General features: G+C 43.4%; 1 protein-coding gene across 1 annotated transcript in view; it reads right to left on the bottom strand.

The window, feature by feature from the left end:
* Positions 1 to 19,447, bottom strand: part of NCF2 (neutrophil cytosolic factor 2) — a 127,093-nt gene that overhangs the window by 79,612 nt on the left and 28,034 nt on the right. The window contains exons 4-5 of the mRNA XM_086955744.1: positions 12,662 to 12,796; positions 9,284 to 9,391 (exon numbers count right to left, since the gene is read on the bottom strand). Of these exons, the coding sequence (XP_086811870.1) occupies positions 9,284 to 9,391; positions 12,662 to 12,796 (243 nt within the window). The remainder of the gene's footprint in view (positions 1 to 9,283; positions 9,392 to 12,661; positions 12,797 to 19,447) is intronic.

Consider the following 19,447-nt stretch of genomic DNA (forward strand, 5'->3'; position numbering starts at 1 on the left):
TTTTTTTAATATATGGTTTGAGTGGCCACCCGCCCTCATCCATTATTGTGCAACTTTGTATGTTATACTGTGCTTTTGATTTAACGCTTGTGCCCCTTTGCTCATGAAGAGTACTGGGGATTAATTTAGAAATAAACACATATATTTTTATAATATATACTTGTGTGGTGTCCTTTCATTTGGTATTACAGGATTGTATGTGGTAAAACAGCTCGCTTAACACGACCTCTTAAGTTAAGCCTTTAAGGCTGCTTAGTTCATGCTACCCCTAGGATAGCTTGTCTACAAGGTTGACTTAGAACCAGACACCATAAGGGATTCTTTGGACTGATACAAAGTGGTTCCAGAATTGGAAACACTACATATCAGGCCAACTTCTCACATTGGTGCGCAGCGGTGCGGATTTGAGCTTGCTGTTTGTTTTACCATTGCAATCTTTATATCAAATTGAAAGATCACATCAAGTACCTTAGGTACATATAAAATCAAAAGCTTAGCATATTAAGTTCTACTGAACTCAGTAGTTGTAGATTAAAGGGATTAGCACACCCTGACTACAACTCACTAGCAAGGTACAGTAGGAAAACACTTAGTGTAGGTAAGTGCACCACTTACACCTCACTAGCAGTCATGTCTGATACAGGAGGAGCCTCAGGCTCTGCTCCTGTAATAGTTGACCCTACCAAGGCAACTTCCAGATATGACAACCTTAGCCAAAAAGACTTGGGTGCCTTGTGCACAGCAAGGGGGCTAAAAAAGGGCAGAGGCCCTACCATTCCTTCCCTGATAGCTATCCTGGAAAAGGATGACTTAGATAAGGTGAGTCAGGCTCCCTTAGAGTCAGGAGAGGGACAGAATTCCCCTGAGAATGAGATTCTTCCAGAAGAAGAAGAGGAGGAGGAAGGGGAAGAGGAAGGCTCAGATGTAGAAGAGCCTGAAGATCAGGATCAGAGGGTGACCCAGGTACAGATTGGCAGGCTTAACCAGGCCAATCTAGACCTACATGGGGGTGGAGAGGGCCAGCACCTCCCCAGATCCCATAACCTAATTCTCCCAGGCAACAGGAGGGTGAGATCTCAATCAGGGGACTCTCATGTTTCTAGTGTCTCAAGAGAATCTCAAAGGGGAATGACTTCCCCCAGAGGAAAGAGCATAGGGCCAGGATGAGGGCTGTCCAACTCCAGATAGAGAGGGAAGAGATAGCCTTGGCTCAAGCTAAACTTGCTTTAGCAAGAGAAAGAAAATTGTGTGGCTTAGATGCCACTGGTGGCAGCAAAGTTCCTAAAGAGAAAGACAGGGCCTATGACAATAGAAACCTGACAAAAATTGTGCCCCCCTACAAGGAAGGGGATGACATCCACAAATGGATGACTGCTCTTGAGAGGGCCTGCATGGTACAGCAGGTCCCTGAGGATCAGTGGGCAGCAATTTTATGGTACTCCTTTTCTGAGAAAGGGAGGGATAGGCTCCTCACTGTTAGACCTGAGGATGCCAAAAACTACTCTGTCCTGAAGAGTGCTCTTATTGAAGGGTTTGGCCTAACCACTGAGCAATACAGGTTGTTGTTCAGAGACACCCAAAAAGCACAGACTCAGGACTGGACTGATTTTGTTGATTGTGCCACTAAGGCTCTGGAGGGTTGGCTGCAGGGAAGTAAAGTCTCAGACAATACAGGATTGTACAATCTTATAATGAGAGAGCAGATCCTTAATAACTGTCAGAACCAGCTGTTGCATCAATACCTTATTGACTCTGATTTGACCTCTCCCCAAGAATTGGGAAAGAAGGCAGACAAATGGGTCAGAACAAGGATTAAGCAGAAACCCCAGAACCATGGTGACTGAAGAAAACAGACCAGAAGGGTGGGAATCAGAAAGATAAAGAAAAGGACCAGAAGTCTTCAGGCCCCCAAACTAGTAATAAGGAGGGTGGTTCCCAAAATGACAAAAAGAAAAAGAAGAATGATGGCCCAAAGAAACCTTGGTGTAATACCTGCAAATCAGTTTCACACTGGGGCAGTGAATGCACTAAGAAAAATCCAGTTCCTACCACTGCAGCTCCTAAAGCACCTGCACCCCCTAGTACAGTCAGCAGTGGTAGTGCACAACCTAAGGGGTTAGTAGGGTTAACCTTGGGTACTGAGCTGGAATCTGGCCTAGTCAGAATCCCCACACAGGCAGTTCTCCTATATGATGTGGACTTATCTTTCACCACTGCAGTGAGCCCCAGTAACCTGGGCAAATATAGGCAGACTCCCTTAATCAATGAGAAACTGGCTCAGGCCTACAGGGACACTTGTGCCAGTGTCACTATGGTGACACCAGACTTTGTGGAACCTGGTCAGATTGTACTAGGTGAAAGTTACCTAGTGACCAATGCAAGCAACTCCACTACTTCACATAGTGTGGCTGTTGTGAACCTCTCCTGGGGAGGGGTAAATTGCCTAAAGAAAGTTGTTGTGAGTGCAGACCTCCCAGTAGACTGCCTGTTAGGCAATGATCTTGAAAGCTCAGTTTGGTCAGAAGTGGAGTACAGGACTCATGCAGAAATGCTAGGGATTTCAGCTCATGTCCTTGCAGTGACAAGGTCTCAGGCTAAGAAGTGCCTTCCTGAACCAGTGGTGGATCTTGAAACATTAGACCAACCACAACCCAAGAGAAGGAGCAAGAGGGTTAAGGCTGTGCCTTCCCACTTGCCCCAGGTTGAGGATCAGGTTTCACAGGAAACTGATTCTGCAGTCCAAGAGGAGACTGTCTCTGAGAAGCTTGAACCTGACCAGGTTGAGTTTCTGGGGACAGGGGGACCCTCAAGGGCAGACCTGGGGCAGGCCCAATTAGATTGCCCTTCACTTGAACCCCTCAGACAGCAAGCTGCTGCTGAGGCTGCAGGGAATGCTCAAGGTGCCCATAAAGTTTATTGGGATGAAGGAGTCCTTTATTCAGAGGCTAGAGACCCCAAGCCTGGCACAACCAGGAGGTTGGTTATACCTTTGAAGTTTAGGGGTTTCCTTCTCACCTTGGCCCATGATATTACCCTTGCAGGACACTTAGGCCAGAACAAGACTTGGGACAGGCTTGTTCCACACTTTCACTGGTCTCACATGTCAGCAAATGTCAAGGAGTTTTGTCGCTCCTGTGTCACTTGCCAAGCCAGTGGTAAGTCAGGTGGCACAACAAAGGCCCCCCTGATACCACTACCTGTGGTGGGGGTACCCTTTGAAAGAGTTGGAATAGATATTGTGGGTCCCATGGATCCTCAAACAGCATCTGGGCACAGATTTATACTGGTGGTAGTGGATCATGCGACCAGGTACCCAGAGGCAATTCCCCTGAGGACCACCACAGCACCTGTGGTGGCAAAAGCCCTCATTGCAGTTTTCTCAAGAGTGGGCTTTCCAAAGGAGGTTCTTTCAGACAGAGGTACCAACTTTATGTCTGGATACTTAAAAGCAATGTGGAAAGAGTGTGGAGTAAACTATAAGTTTACCACACCCTACCATCCACAGTGCAATGGGCTTGTTGAAAGGTTCAACAAGACCCTAAAGGGAATGATAAAAGGTTTACCAGAGAAGCTTAGGCGGAAATGGGACATCCTTTTACCCTGCTTGCTCTTTGCTTACAGAGAGGTCCCACAGAAGGGGGTTGGCTACAGCCCTTTTGAACTTTTGTTTGGCCACCCTGTGAGGGGTCCATTGTGTTTGGTGAAGGAAGGATGGGAGTTACCTCTCAAAAAGCCTAAGCTAGATATTGTGGACTATGTACTTGGTCTCCGCTCCAGGATGGCTGAATACATGGAGAGAGCATCTAAAAACCTTGAGGCCAGTCACGAATTACAGAAAGCTTGGCATGACCAAAAGGCTGTTCTGGTTGAGTTCCAGCCAGGGCAGAAGGTGTGGGTGTTGGACCCAGTGGGCCCGGCAGCACTCCAGGACAAATGGACTGGACCCTACCCTATCATTGAGAAAAAGGGAGAAGTCACCTATGTGGTTGACTTTGGCACCCCTAGGAGCCCCCACAGGGTGCTCCATGTAAACCGTTTGAAAGCATTTGTTGACAGGGAGGACATGAGTCTCCTCATGGCCACAGATGGGGATCAGGAGGAAGAGGGAGACCCTCTCCCAGACCTGCTTTCCCAGAACCCTGATGATGGTTCAGTTGATGGAGTAGCCTTGGCGGGCAGCCTCACTGAGCAGCAACAGGTGGACTGCAGACAGGTGTTGCAGGCCCACAGGCATATGTTTTCACTCACACCCAGCCAGACTAATTGGTGCACCCATGAGGTGGACACTGGTGACAGTCTGCCTGTGAAGAATAAGATCTACAGGCAACCTGACCATGTCAGGGATTGTATAAAGGCTGAGGTGCAAAAGATGTTGGAGCTTGGAGTGATTGAGCCATCAGAGAGCCCATGGGCTAGCCCAGTGGTCCTTGTGCCAAAACCTCATACCAAAGATGGAAAGAGAGAAATGAGGTTTTGTGTGGACTACAGAGGTCTCAATGCTGTCACTAGGACAGATGCACATCCCATTCCAAGAGCAGATGAGCTCATTGATAAATTGGCTTCTGCCAAGTTTCTGAGCACATTTGATTTGGCAGCTGGCTCCTGGCAGATCAGACTAGCTGAAGAGTCAAAAGCCAAAACAGCATTCTCTACCCCTAGTGGACATTATCAGTTTGTGGTAATGCCCTTTGGTTTGAAGAATGCACCTGCCACCTTCCAAAGGTTGGTGAATCAAGTCCTTGCTGGGTTGGATGACTTTTGCGCAGCATATCTAGATGATATTGCTGTCTTTAGCTCCACCTGGGAGGATCACCTGATCCACCTGAAGAAGGTTCTGGAGGCCCTGCAAAAGGCAGGCCTGACTATCAAGGCTACCAAGTGCCAGATAGGGCAGAGCAAGGTTGTGTACCTGGGCCACCTAGTAGGTGGGGGTCAGGTTCAACCATTGGAGAGCAAGATCCAGACCATACAGGACTGGGCTCCTCCAACTACCCAGACACAAGTCAGAGCCTTCTTGGGCCTGACTGGGTATTACAGAAAATGTGTAAAGAACTATGGGTCCATTGTGACACCATTGAATGACTTGACATCCAAGAAGATGCCTAAAAAGGTTCAGTGGACAGTTAGCTGTCAAAAGGCATTTGATGACCTGAAGAAGGCCATGTGCTCTGCACCTATCCTGAAGAGTCCTGACTACTCCAAACAGTTCATTGTACAGACAGATGCTTCTGAGTTGGGGGTGGGAGCTGTGCTTTCACAACTTAATCAAGATGGTCAAGACCAGCCCATTGCTTTTATTAGCAGAAGGTTGACCCCCAGGGAGAAACGTTGGTCAGCTATTGAGAGGGAGGCCTTTGCTGTGGATTGGGCCCTGAAGAAGTTGAGGCCATACTTGATTGGTACTCACTTCCTAATTCAGACAGACCATAAGCCCCTCTTGTGGCTAAATCAGATGAAGGGTGAAAATCCCAAACTGCTCAGGTGGTCCATTTCCCTACAGGGGATGGACTTTACAGTGGAGCACCGCCCAGGGACTGATCATGGTAATGCAGATGGTCTCTCCAGGTACTTCCACTTAGAACATGAAGACTTATCTGGTCAAGGTTAAGTTTAATGTCCCTGCGTTTGGAGAGGGGGGTTGTGTAGGTGAGTAGGGTCTGCTATCCTATGGTCACCCCAATTTTTGCTTTATGCTTCACTGGTTTTCGACTTACTGAGGCTGTGGGCCTGCTAATCAGATCCACAGCCTGCTGTTCTCTCTCTAAATTTGTAATACATGTGCTATAGGTACATACCACAATTGGAAATGGACTCCTTGTCAGCCCCTGTACCATGCACTATAGGTGCTCAGGGCATAGGTGCCACCAAGGCCTACCAGGGGCTGAAGCATAGCTTTTGCCACCCCTGGCTGGTTCTTAAATTGACACAACTGGCTGATCACTCAGCTGGGGCAAGTGGGTGTAATCACCCTTTGCTTAGATATAGTATACCTATATCTAAACATATATCTGGACACATATAAACCTGTGAGTCACTCCTATGGAAGGCCTTTTCAATCCTGGAGGCAGAGTGCGTGGTTTTATGTGAGATGGAGCTCTGGCATGAGCTGAGCCTGTCTGCAGCTGTCGGGAATAACTCCCTAAGCTGATCCGGGATAATGCCATACCATATACTCTTAAGTGCCTTATAATCCTCGCGGTTATATAGCAACTTTGGTTTGGCTTTATCAAAACATGTCGTGTAAGGTGTCATACGAATTGGAATACTACCCCCTCACCAGTTCTGGCGACGGGGGTAGCATTCCACCCATCTAGAGGGATAAGACATGTTACTTTACTGAAACGCGGTTGATTTAAAATGAGCCTCAGATCCACAAAATGGATGCCTCTGCCACAGACACGGGTCTGGCCTCCTGCTGCTGACCGAAACTCAGCAAATGGTGGCCTGGACAAAGGGTTTCCTGTCGCAGGGCGGTGTCAAACCACCCCAGACAGGAGATAGTGGATTGTAGCAGGGAGGTTTCAAAGAAACCAGACACTGCCTGGGGAGCACAAGGCTGCCCCTTGCATAATCCGGCCAAACCGGTACTGGGGCATCCCAGCCCCAGTCCCAGCGCGGCCAGGATCAAAGGAAAGGGGTGTATCCACCCCCTTCCTGGGTCCCACCCATAGGAGGGGACCTAGCAGGATGTCCAGCCCACCAGATTCGAATAAGAGTGGGAGCAGTGCCAATGCAACTCAGATCATCCTGAAGAAACATAAGAAACGAATTCTGGACCCTTCGACATCCTACTCAACGTAGAAGACTGAAGAATCTCCCTTATGGTCAAGGAGTGACCACCCTGTGCAAACAGGCACCATCCAGCCCTCGACCCTCGCTTTTTTGCAGTTCCCGCCGGAACTCGAGCGACAGAGATCGACGAGATCAAGCTTGCCTGCCTTCTCCCAGCCCCATCCACAGTCCCTGCAGAGCTGAGACCCGTGGAGAAGACCGGAAGCGTGGGGCACGCCATCTTGAAAAGGCCACGAGACGCTGACCGTGCAGCCCACGAGTGACCCTCGAAGCTGTACACCGGGGTTTGAGAAGCCCCAACCCTGAGCTACACTTGCACCAAAGCTACCCCCTCCACACTCGATGAGTGCTGCGTGGGGCTCTTCTGCTTGTGTTGGCTCGACGCGTTGGCCCGGTCACTTGCCAGCTGGCTTGCGGCCCCTGTGCCGACGAAAACTTGAAAACGACTTGCTTTCCTGGTTGCTCCAGGTCTGCACCAGCTCCTGTGAAAAGGAGCCCCCACTCTGACCCTCCTGGTCTGAGTGAGAAGCAATCTCCCGGTTCTGCGTGGATTGCTTTTGCCAAGTGCTGTTTGCTGCAATCTTGAAGTCGACGGTGCTGACGGCGAGAGCCTGCGTGGGACAGATCGTGACCTACTCCTGGACGTCGCAGATGCCCCAGAGCCCACATGACAGCGGAGAGAAGCCTCTCGACAACCATCTGATTGCGCCCGACATTGCCTGGTTCCGTCCTGGTTCCACCCTGGTCACTGCTGAGTGACCCAGACTCTGTCCCCTCTGCTTTCAGATTCATCTTGACTTGGATCCACCCTTGGATCACACCGGACACTTCTGCTTCCCATCGCCTGCAGCTTCTCCAGCTTCAAGCACCAAGAACCTGCGTGTCAAAACCCGACGCCACTTCGACCCTGTGGACCCACTTCCTGTGGGTGAGGTAACATTGCAACGCCGGTGTGCCCATGCTGGTACACACCTCTAGGGTCTGTGTCTTAAGTTTTGTTCCTCTAGGTTCAGCGGAAGTATCTTTAAACTAACTTTGTGTAACTTTTACAGACCATTGACTTTGCATTGGTGCAAGCCGCACTTTACGTGCTGCACCCGAATCCCGCGGGCTACTCCCGACTTCAGCATTGCTAGTCCTGACTGCTCCCAGCTATTCTCTAGGCCCTAGGCCTAACCACTGTTCAATTGGTATCTTTTATACCACTTTTTTTAATATATGGTTTGAGTGGCCACCCGCCCTCATCCATAATTGTGCAACTTTGTATGTTAAACTGTGCTTTTGATTTAACGCTTGTGCCCCTTTGCTCATAAAGAGTACTGGGGATTAATTTAGAAATAAACACATATATTTTTATAATATATACTTGTGTGGTGTCCTTTCATTTGGTATTACAGGATTGTATTTGGTAAAACAGCTCGCTTAACACGACCTCTTAAGTTAAGCCTTTAAGGCTGCTTAGTCCATGCTACCCCTAGGATAGCTTGTCTACAAGGTTGACTTGCAACCAGACACCATAAGGGATTGTTTGGACTGATACAAAGTGGTTCCAGAATTGGAAACACTACATATCAGGCCAACTTCTCACAGTGCTGTATAATAAAGATGGCAACTTGTACTATGCTTTGACTGTGAAAACCCAATAAAGACGATAAAAAAACAGACGTTCATCATGTTACCATCCTAATAGCAGTTGCCACTCCTAAAGATAAAAAAAATCCTGAAGAAATGCATGGAAATGGTGATGATGACTGGATCTGATAGGAAATTTTTTGTCAAGGAAAAAGTGATAGGATTTGGATGACACCAGCACTCCATTACATGATTTGCAGTATCTAACCTTAGCAGTACTCAAAGGAAAACAACATAACAATTGTGTGATCTGACTAGTTGGTGCAAACACAAGTAATGAGAATGGATAAGATCACTACTAAATGTGGTGGAGAAGGTTATGAAAAAATGTAAATGGCACGGTAATTTATGCATGTGTAGTCTGGGGAGGGCGTATTGTCTAGATCTGTGAAGTGTTTCTAATACTGAGCTATGTATGAAAACAAAAAAGTTACCAACTACAAACTGGTGAAAGAGTCAAAATGTGCATAAGCATAGGTCCCAATCTTCTCTGAAGATCAGATTCAATTGGAAAAATCATCAGTTTAACTACATCATAGAATTATAACTTCCATTCCAAAGTTGGGATTTCAATGATCAATGGAATATGCAACAAACCTTTCATTGACTCTTTTTGCCTTTTTGTATACATAAATGCAAGAGGCTGACTCATCAGTGGTGGTCATATTCAGTGCTTAGTATTTCAAGTTTTTTGCTTTTTGCAACCCTACAGAAAAAGGTTTCTAAAGCAATGAGCTTCAAGCTGTTTCAAAGTTACTAAACGGATTTCTGCTCAGACACACAGTCACACACACACTCTTTCTATCTCCTTTACCACTTGAATTGTGAATAATAAACAAAGATTTAAACAATACTGGACCTCTGATTTTCCCAGGTAATCCTTCTTTTGCAGTTGTGCCACCTGCTTCTCGTTAGGCCGAAAAAGCCTTGCCAATGGCATCTCCAGAAGTGTGTACACCTTCTGCTTCTGTAACAATGAAAAAAACCACAATTGTCACTCAGGGAAACGGATACTGAAATATTGGTATGAATCAGAGAGTTAAATGCAAGTCTTCACTTTGCCTTTCAAGGACATGACTCTTGAGAAGGGCAGTATGTCTCAGTTGATTCTGAGCTACGGAGGGCCATGCTTTCAACATTGTGGTGGATCAGGGTTCAGGACTATGACTGGTCCATAGATGCTCTAGTGGATGCTGCAAGGACTTCAACTGTCCTTGGATAGTTGGTCTACAGTACGATACATCCGTAACCTACAGGAACTTATTCACTGGGGCTGATGAACTTTAGAAAATTAATGTGTAATATAGAAATAATAAAGAAAGGTTATTCTAAAAAACGGCCTTATTGAATGGGTGGAGTAAAGGGGCAGAACTGATCCTCCACAAGACCTATTGTTATTTAATCAAACATGAATGTGATTCTGGACAGGGTGCTATTGCAGGGAAAAGGTAGCAAACCATGAACACAAAGGGACTTTCAAACTCTCAGAATGTGCATTCTGCTCAAACATCCCTTTGTGTATCTTTGTGTAACTCTCTTACTCACACACGGTTTCCTGGATGTTAGAGCGACATTGAAAATTCTACAGGAGGCCCAGCGGAGCTCATGCTGTCTCTTCTAAAAATTATTGAGTGTAAAGTGATATATTTAATAACTGACTGGAGAGAAATGTGAAAAGGAAAATTACTGATTTGCAGCGGCATTAAGTACATGTAATGTAAAATACAATTACATGGTAAGACTTCCATCACTCCAGAACAACAAGCTAAGCTCCCCCAACAATTTTGGCTTTTTAGGTAGTTGATTTAGGACAGATTATAACCCCGTGGGGTGCTCTACAGAAATGTGTTTGTGTAGTAGCAGGTGTATTTGAAACATGAGTTACTATGTTTAGACAGCATGGTATTATGGGATCCGATCGAGACCAAATAACTGTCACCAGGGTGCTGTCAGTTAGAACAGCGTTAGATTGTACACATATTTAAATTATACATATTTACAATTTAATGCACAAAGAGATGCATTGATCGGCACAAAATCACGATCGCTTTATTGACGAGTGTGGAAGCAGCTTCTCCTAAGTAGAAGGAGACATTTTCATTGTAGAAAAACATTAGGATAATGGAGGCTGCTGAAGGGGTAGGTGAATTAACTTAAATTACAACATTGAAATGTGGAGCACTCAGTTGAAAACCGTGGAATACTCCGGGCTTCTAATGGCCAGTAGAAGCCTGGAGCATCAACATTCAAATGTTTAACAAATGCCTTACGGATCCCTTCAGGATGTCAACCCCCTCAGGCTCCATGAGGCGTTTGTTTTACAAATTAGAACATTCTGCCGTCTTGGGGAGGAATGTTCTAATAGCCTTAGACTACTCCATAGCGGGCTTCATTGCCAATAAAGGCCCCCTCCCTTGTTAAAAGGCCTTTGCCGCTATACTAATATCTGGTGGCCTCTTTCTATAAAATTTAGACATCAACAATAAAAACAATTGTGAGCGGATAGGGCAGATTTCTCAAAGTATAAACTTGCAAAATTTACCAAAATTAGTTGACAATTTATATTTCTACCATGTGGAAATATGTCTTTCAGTAAAGAGATGAGTAATTGTAGATGCTCTTGAATGTCTGTTATTTATAGATCTGTATAATATTACTAAAATATGTGTGAAAATTGGAAACATTTTGACCAGTCTAAATTTCCGATCGGTTTCTCTAAAGAATACAATTTTACAGGATCCAAAATTGCATCAAAAATCTATGCACAATTATCATTGCTGTGGGCGGCTTTTGGTATTTTAAATGCGGCATCACATTGGCATCCTTTAAACTTCACAAAACATACAAATGTATCCTTGTTTTGTAAAACCAACAGCATCATTCTATCCCCATTTTTTTTAAATGTTACCCCAATAAACCATAATCCCCACCCATAGGGAGACGACCTTGGTCAAGAAAACACTCACCATTTCTATTGGAGAACAATATTGGTTTCACTTCCTAATAAAAAAAAAATTATTCCCCCAAATATTTTAAAAGCTCATTAAATCCGGAAATATTTAAATTCATTTGTGATATATTGTGAGTTGGACAGTGGATCCTAGAGGTGGAGATGCAGTTAAGCACATGACATACATCTTTACAGATCTCGTAGATGTGTACTGAAGTTTGAATGGGCAATCCTAGCACTACCTTTGTAATGCTTCTTTTTCAAATGGGTTGTATTGCTCAGGTCAGGTGACTCTTAACCTGAATTATCACTCGGTTCTGTATAAATTCAGGACCAAGATAACAGAAGTCATGGTTTACGTGGCTAACCATGGGTCCAAAATATGGACCTTCGAGAAAAAGGGACAAAACCACATTTATTCACATACAGCCCTGAAAACCCCAAGCCAATCAGTGCTAAGAGGCGAAACATATGTTGGCAAAATGTGCTATGAGAAAAGCTTTTATATAAGAATGAGCAAATTGTCTCACAAGCTACTACTACTAAAACTCTCAGGACAAGGCACAGCAGTCTAACCTTGCATTAGTACTGGGAACTTTGAGACGTTTCATAAGTATTGACTGCAATCCCCATGTTTTAAAGTAGTTGAACAAGTATATTGTTCCTTAATTCATTTATAAATATTTGCAGATCTGTCCTCTGGAACAAAGAAAGCTGAATGAGTGAGTGAGGACTTTTAAGCTAAAAAGGATCGAAGGTGCTCATGCTTCGGCCAGCAAAGTTCTGAGTTCTGCAGGAAGAAATGGAGTATTCATTATGAAAAACATGAACACATTGCGCTGGTCTTGTGTATAACCTGCTGCAGCCATGTTTTCTTGCTCATGCTAACTAAGCCTCGCGGATGTACTCGTCTGTGAGCCATAGGCTTGTTGCATCCGAGCACATGAGATGCAAAAAATTTGCTAACTAGCTTATTCAGCTAAAGCTATTTACATTTTGTTACTCCTAAAGCCATATACTCATTCTTAAGAGCTCAGTTAGGCGCCTGCTTGTCCTCTTGGTGTGAAATTTGTCATATGATCAATAGTAAAATTGTGCGCAGTAGGGTATATATTTGGCCGCTACTTTGTGTCAGGGTAATCTCCTTATCAGTAATCTCTGTGATTCACAGACTATTCATTTTTGCAATAAACAGTGTCTCCATCCTGGGACTTGGAGAGTGCATTGGCAACTTTCAACAAGGTATGCTCAAAGGACAATAGAAAATGACATAGAAAAATGATTTACCAATATAGATTCCAATGCCTTCTCGATTTTGCTGTGCTTTGGCTCAGTCTTCAAACTTGCGGCTAGGGTCAGGGTCTCCTCAGCTTTCCGCCAGTCCTGAAGCATGGCATGCACCAAGGCCAAGTTGTGAAGGACCTGGGGCCAAATGTAAAACAATGTAACAAGGGCGGGAGGTAAGGAGATAAAAACGCAAAATGAGGCAAAAAGGCATTGTAAATTATTACCAGAAACCAGATGTGATCAGTACTTAATTGGTAAAATACAAAATTAGTGTAGGGGCAGAAAGAATTCATAAGTTATGTTATACCAAGAATGCTTGGTCTTGTAAGCACCTCATGTCTCTTTCTTTTGCCACCATAGACTTTCTCTCTTTTTCACTCTTGCTATTTTTTTTTTTTTTACAACAAATTTTATTAAGTTTCCATGGCACGTGGTGGGCAGTGCCCAAAGCATACATTGTAGATAAAGTTTGATATAGAAAGTACCACAATTTTAAGAAATACATCATCAAACTAGCCTACAAAATAGCTGGCCCAACAACTGAATCGTAACACAGATTATCACGTAGTTCGCTTGAACACATTATGTCTAGATGTATATGTATTGATGACAGAGTTGCTCATCTTAGATATTTTAGCAAATGGATGGTCGGTTTGTGGCGGGGTGTAAATCTATGCCCCAATATGTCGCCCAACGGGGACTAAATCTTCCTGTGCTTCTGCAGGCAGCCCCGTGCCTGATAGACTGCGACCTCGACCCCCATGCATCTGTCCATGGCTGTCTTCTTCCCACCCACTGTTGGGGAGGATGCCTCCCACGCTTGGGAGATGTCCCGTTTGGCAAGTGTGAGGGCAAGAAACCGTAAGTGTTGTTTGTAGCGGTTCACACCAATCCCTTCTAGGTGCTATGAAGCAAGAACAGCCTAGGGTCGAACAGGAGGTTGCAGGACAAGACACGGCTCAGGCAGGAGGTTCACTGACAAAATATCGATGTCAAAAATATAGGTGTAAAAAATATAGATGAGAAAATATAGGATGCAAAAATATTGACTCCCTATACTTAAACAGGTAAGTACAAAAATATCTGGAAAAAATATCGATGTTAAAAATATAGTTGTACAAAATATAATTTTTATATATATATATATATATATATAAAATAATATATTAAATATTAAATAATAAAATGAATTAAAAAAATAAAGTAGATTTAATATACATTTTAACAAATATAACAAATAAACGTAATTTAAAAAGTTAAACAAATAATAATAAATATATATTTAAAACAATTAAGCTATTAATTTTAATTTATTTTATAATGTCAAAATTATATAAAAGTTTCCAAATATATATATATATATATATATATATATACACACACACACCCCAATCACATATATTCTATTAAAAAAACATTCTATTATCAATTAAAACATTAAACTATTTAAAAATCTTTAAACTTAAATTTACCACTAGTCTGTGCAACAGTAGGGAAAGTGTTGGATAGCGGAGGGGTAAAAATTACTATTCCCACTCCAGTGAGTGCAACATTAGGGAAAGTGTTAGATAGCAGACAGTTAAAATTACTATTCCCACTCTAGTGAGTGTAGCAGTAGGAAAAGCGTTGGATAGCGGATGGGTAAAAATGACTAATCCCATTACAATGAGTGCAACAGTAGGGAAATCGTTGGATAGCGGAGGGGTAAAACTTACTATTCCCACTCCAGTGAGTGCAACAGTAGGGAAAGCGTTGGATACCGGAGAGGTAAAACTTACTATTCCCACTCCAGTTAGTGCAACAGTAGGGAAAGTGTTAGATACCGGAGAGATAAAACTTACTATTCCCACTCCAGTTAGTGCAACAGTAGGGAAAGTGTTGGATAGCGGAGAGGTCAAAATAACTATTCCCACTCCAGTGAGTGCAACAGTTAGGAAAGTGTTAGATAGCGGAGGGGTAAAAGTTGCTATTCCCACTCCAATAAGTGTAACAGTAGAGAAAGTGTTGGATAGCGGAGGGGTAAACATTATTATTCCCACTCCAATGACTGCATCAGTAGGGAAAATGTTGGATAGTGGCAGGGTAAAATTTATTATTCCCACTTCAATCATCGCAACAGTTGGGAAAGTGTTGGGATGCAGAGGGGAAACAATTAATATTCTCACTCCAGTCAGTTCAAAATTAAAAACAAACAAAATATTAACAACAAAATTATTTAAGAAAACAAAATGATTTAAAAAAATATAAATATGTTAAAAATTAAAGTACAAATATATTTATTATTACACATTTCAAAAAACAATGTTCAATGCATGTGACACATACCTACAAATATTATATTAAATAAAATAATTAATTTTCAAACAAATAAATATATTTAATTAGAAATTATTTAGAAACAAAAACATTATATTTGACATAAATTGCCTTTTTTATTTCCTACCCTATAACACCACACAATTCACAACTCCCAAACATATACTTACATAATTAACATAATTAAGTACCAATTAAAGAAATATTAATTAAAACTCATACAAATTAATACATTTCCCATACTTTACCCCTATAAGCCCCCACAAACTACAGCTAAAATTAAACTGTAAAAAGATTAATTATACAATTAGAACTTATTTTCAATGAAAAGCCTAATAGTATTTAACAACTAATTATGAAGAAAGTAAAATTATTTTACTCCCTACCCTTTACCCCTATATAAGAAAAAAACCCACACAAAAAAATATAACAATTACCCTCATTAATTATCAATTAATTAATATTAATGATCAACTAATTAGTACTTAATTAAACATAAATTACTTCCCACCCTTTACCCTATAAACCCCACAATCCACACCTAAAATTAATGACACAATTTCCATATTTAATTTTCAATTAATTAATATTAAGAACTAATAATTAAACATATATTACTTCCCGCTCTTTACCCCTATAAACCCCACAACCATCACCTAAAGTTAATTACAAAATTCCCATAATTGATTTACAATTAATATTTACTAACTATTAATTAATTAAACATACATTTCTTCCCACCCTTTATCCCATAAACCCCACAACCCGCACCTAAAATTAATTACACTATTTCCATAATTAATGTTCAATAAATTAATATCAACTACAAACTAATTATGAATTAATCAAAAATAAATTGCTTCCCACCCTTTACCGCTATAAACCCCACAACCCGCACCCAAAAAAAAACACAATTACCATAATTAATTAGCAATTAATTCATATTAACAGCCAATTATTAATTAATGATACATTACTTCCCACATTTAGCACAATAAAATCTCAATTAAATCAATAGGAATCAATAAAAAATTATCATTAAGTGATTATAATGAAATTACTTCCCACCCTATTCCCCTATAAACCCACAACCCTCTCCGGAACTAAAAATTGCTAAATGTAATTAAAATAAAATTGATAACAAAAAAAAGAATTAACACATATATTAAAAAACATAAACAATTCTTATACAAGAAAATGCATCACATACATTTAAAATATATACTAAAATACATAACTTTAATTAAAAATCGATATTTTAAACAACTATATTTTTGCAAACAATATTAATGACTTCTATATTTAAAACAACGATATTTCTTACTTTAAAAACGATATTCTTGACCACAATATTCTTGCTGTCGATATTTCTGACTCACAATATTTAGGACTCAATATTTCTGTAGTTAGACATTTCCAACTCGATATTCTGTCTGTACACCCAGAGACATGTAGGGGACAGGATGGCACCCATCCTCCAAAGACAGGAATGAGTGAAGCATGCTTGGTGGAGATATTGAAATTGAATGGGACGGTATAGCGTCGAGACGGCACTGCCACGGGGACTGGCAAGGGCCTAGATCCAGTCATCATCCATCATGTCTGGCATGTCCGTCTCCCATGCCCCCCTGGTTTTATTTAGTGTGGTTCGAGTGTAGGTGGTCAAAGGCTGGTAAATTTGTCGTATCTTGTGTGCTCCCAGGTCACCCATCAATAGGCGGCCCTCCAAAGGATGAAATTCTGGTAGGTTTTCCAACGGACGGACCAGGGGGTGTCAGGGCGTGTCTCAGCTGCAAGTACTTATAGAACTGCCACTTATGCAGCTGCAATTCTTTTTGAAGTTGCTGAAGTGATTTGAGGGTGAGACCCTGCATAATATCCCCTAGGGTAGAAATTCCATGAAGGTCCCATTTATGAAAGCCAGACAGTTTGGTAACGGGTCGCAAATACTTGCCCTGCCACAGAGGGTTGTCTGTGTCAGGTGCCCTGACCAGTCCGTGTTTTTAACATTGTATCGCCAGAGTTGAACAACCGTTTTACCGGAGGGTGGAAGGAAGTCTAGGTTCATTTGGCTGTAGAGTCGTCTCTGGAGGGGAATTCCCTCCATCACCAGGCATTCTACCGCATAGGCCAGGTCTGTATGCAAACTATACCACCACTCATTAATGACTCAAAGATGAGAGTAATTAATGAGTATACATCAGCCGCTGCAATGTCCCCGCAGTATGTTGACTGGGTGCAGGTACGTAGCGCTACTCGATGGGCATCTCCCTGCCATAAGAACCTGTTCAGGATTCCAATGATTTGGGCGAACCCTGTGCGAGGTATATTATATGGAAAAGTTTGTAACCAATAAAGTATCCGAGGCAGGGAGACATCTTAAAAATTGCTGATCGTCCATACAGGGGCAGCTGAAGATGGCACCATATCGTGGTCTCCTAATGTATGGTTGAGAGTAGTGGAGTAATACTATGTGTCCACAATGTTGTGGGGGATGCTGAAATAAAAACTTCTAGCTATTTGTATCCTTCTATTGCATGGGACAACTGCGCAGCCCAGGTTCCACCTCCGTGGTCACTGCATACAGGAAAGAGCACCGATTTCGAAGGATTAGTTCCCAGGATGGAGGTCTCCACGAACACCCGGAGGATCTGAAGAAATCAAGGCCCAAAACACGAAGGATCAGTCCTATAAAAACAGCTCATCGTCTGCATGAAGTGCGATTCTGTCAGATAGTTCCCGCAACCGCTCAAGCCCCCAGATCAATCTGGTCTTGCCGCACCCAGGCGGCCATGGGCTCTATGGCCAAGGCAAATAACGGGGACAGGGGACAACCCTGCCTCGTGCCGCGGCATATAGGAAAGGATACTGACCTATGCCCAGCCACCCGCACCGAGGCTGAAAGGTCTGAATATACTAACTGGACATTGCCAGAAAACGCAGTCCTAAGTTGATGGATCAGACGAGTCGTAATAGATAGGTCCAGATTAAGGAGTCAAACACCTTAACTATGTCGGCCAGAAGAGTGGCTGCGTGACAGCCTAGCTCTTGGGCCTTCGCAAGGGCATTGTGGACCCGCCGGATGTTGTGCCGAGTGGACCTTTGTGGCATAAAGCCAGACTGGTCAGGGTGAATAAGGCCTTGGGTGCACGAGTGGAGGCAGTCTGCAAGAACTTTGCCCAGGAGTTTGGGTTCGAAATTAAGGAGGGAGATAGGGCGATACAAAGAGTGCAGCTCTGAGTTTGTCTACAGTTATTGGGGTGTCTAGTTGATCTCGTACCTGGTCTGGGAGCTTTTGGGGGTGTATCTGTTAGGAACTTCCCTATAAGGGCGCTCAATATGAGTTCTTTCCATTTATAGGGAAGCATAATAGGCTGCGAACACTTGGATCACCACTTCTGGTGCACAAAACTCGTCCCGAAGTGCCGGAATGGGAGTTGGGGACATCGCAGCCTGACACAACTGGTGAATATTTTACTAGATTTGTCATCCCATTGATAAATCCTGTGCTGTGTCGCTAACCAGATCTTGCGCGCCTGCGCCTCATTGATGAGATGTGGATGTATTTGTTGCTGTATTTGGGGGAGATTGCGCTGCAATGTTGGACTGGCACCAAATAGCACTTCAAGGGACCACTGGCGGTCTTCTAATTTCACAATTTGGGAAAGACATTTGTGTTTTTCACCTGCAAAGAAGCTAATATTGACACAACGAATTGTGGGTTTAAGAGCCTCCCACAGCATAACACTGGACGGGGCCGAGGCGGCATTATCCAAGAGATAGTCAGAAATGGCGTGACGAAGACCATCCTGGCATTTGGGGTATTGGAGGGGCCAGGGCGACATATGCAACTCAAAGGGAGGTTTCTGAGAACCTAAACGGAGCTGGAGTAAGACTGGAGAATGGTCTGATAATCCCGTGGGCAGGATAGAGATGTGGGACACCCTATGTATGTAATTGTAAGGCAGAAGGACATAATCTAGCTGCGATAGGGTGCCATGCACGGCAGATAGGAATGTAAAGCCCCCCTCAGAGGGGTGATAGGCTCGCCACGCATCCGACCACCCTAGTGTAGTAGTCAGGAGATAGAGTTTGTATCTACATGTCTGGGGCCCGAGCCGATGATCTAGGGGTGACATAACGTCATTCCAATCCCCACACAGCAGAGTCAGGCCCCCTGGGAGCTCAACCCACTCTTGTGAGATTCTATTGGTGAAGGTATGCCCCAGAGAAGGAGCGTAAACACTGCCTATGGTTACGCATTTGGCATGCAATGCACCTGACCCCCGGGATCTAGCCACAGTTTGGATAGGATGAATGGGACCCTGAGGTGCATCAGAATAGCTGTGCCCTGGGGGCCCCGTGTGAACCCTGAATGGTATATTGTGGTGTACCCGAATCTGGTGAGGCACAAGGTTTTATTGCCCAGTAGATGAGTCTCCTGTAGGAGAAGAATGTCGCCTCGCAACA

This window comes from Lissotriton vulgaris, chromosome 1_1, assembly GCF_964263255.1.
Source record: "Lissotriton vulgaris chromosome 1_1, aLisVul1.2, whole genome shotgun sequence".
Taxonomy (NCBI): Eukaryota; Metazoa; Chordata; class Amphibia; order Caudata; family Salamandridae; genus Lissotriton; species Lissotriton vulgaris.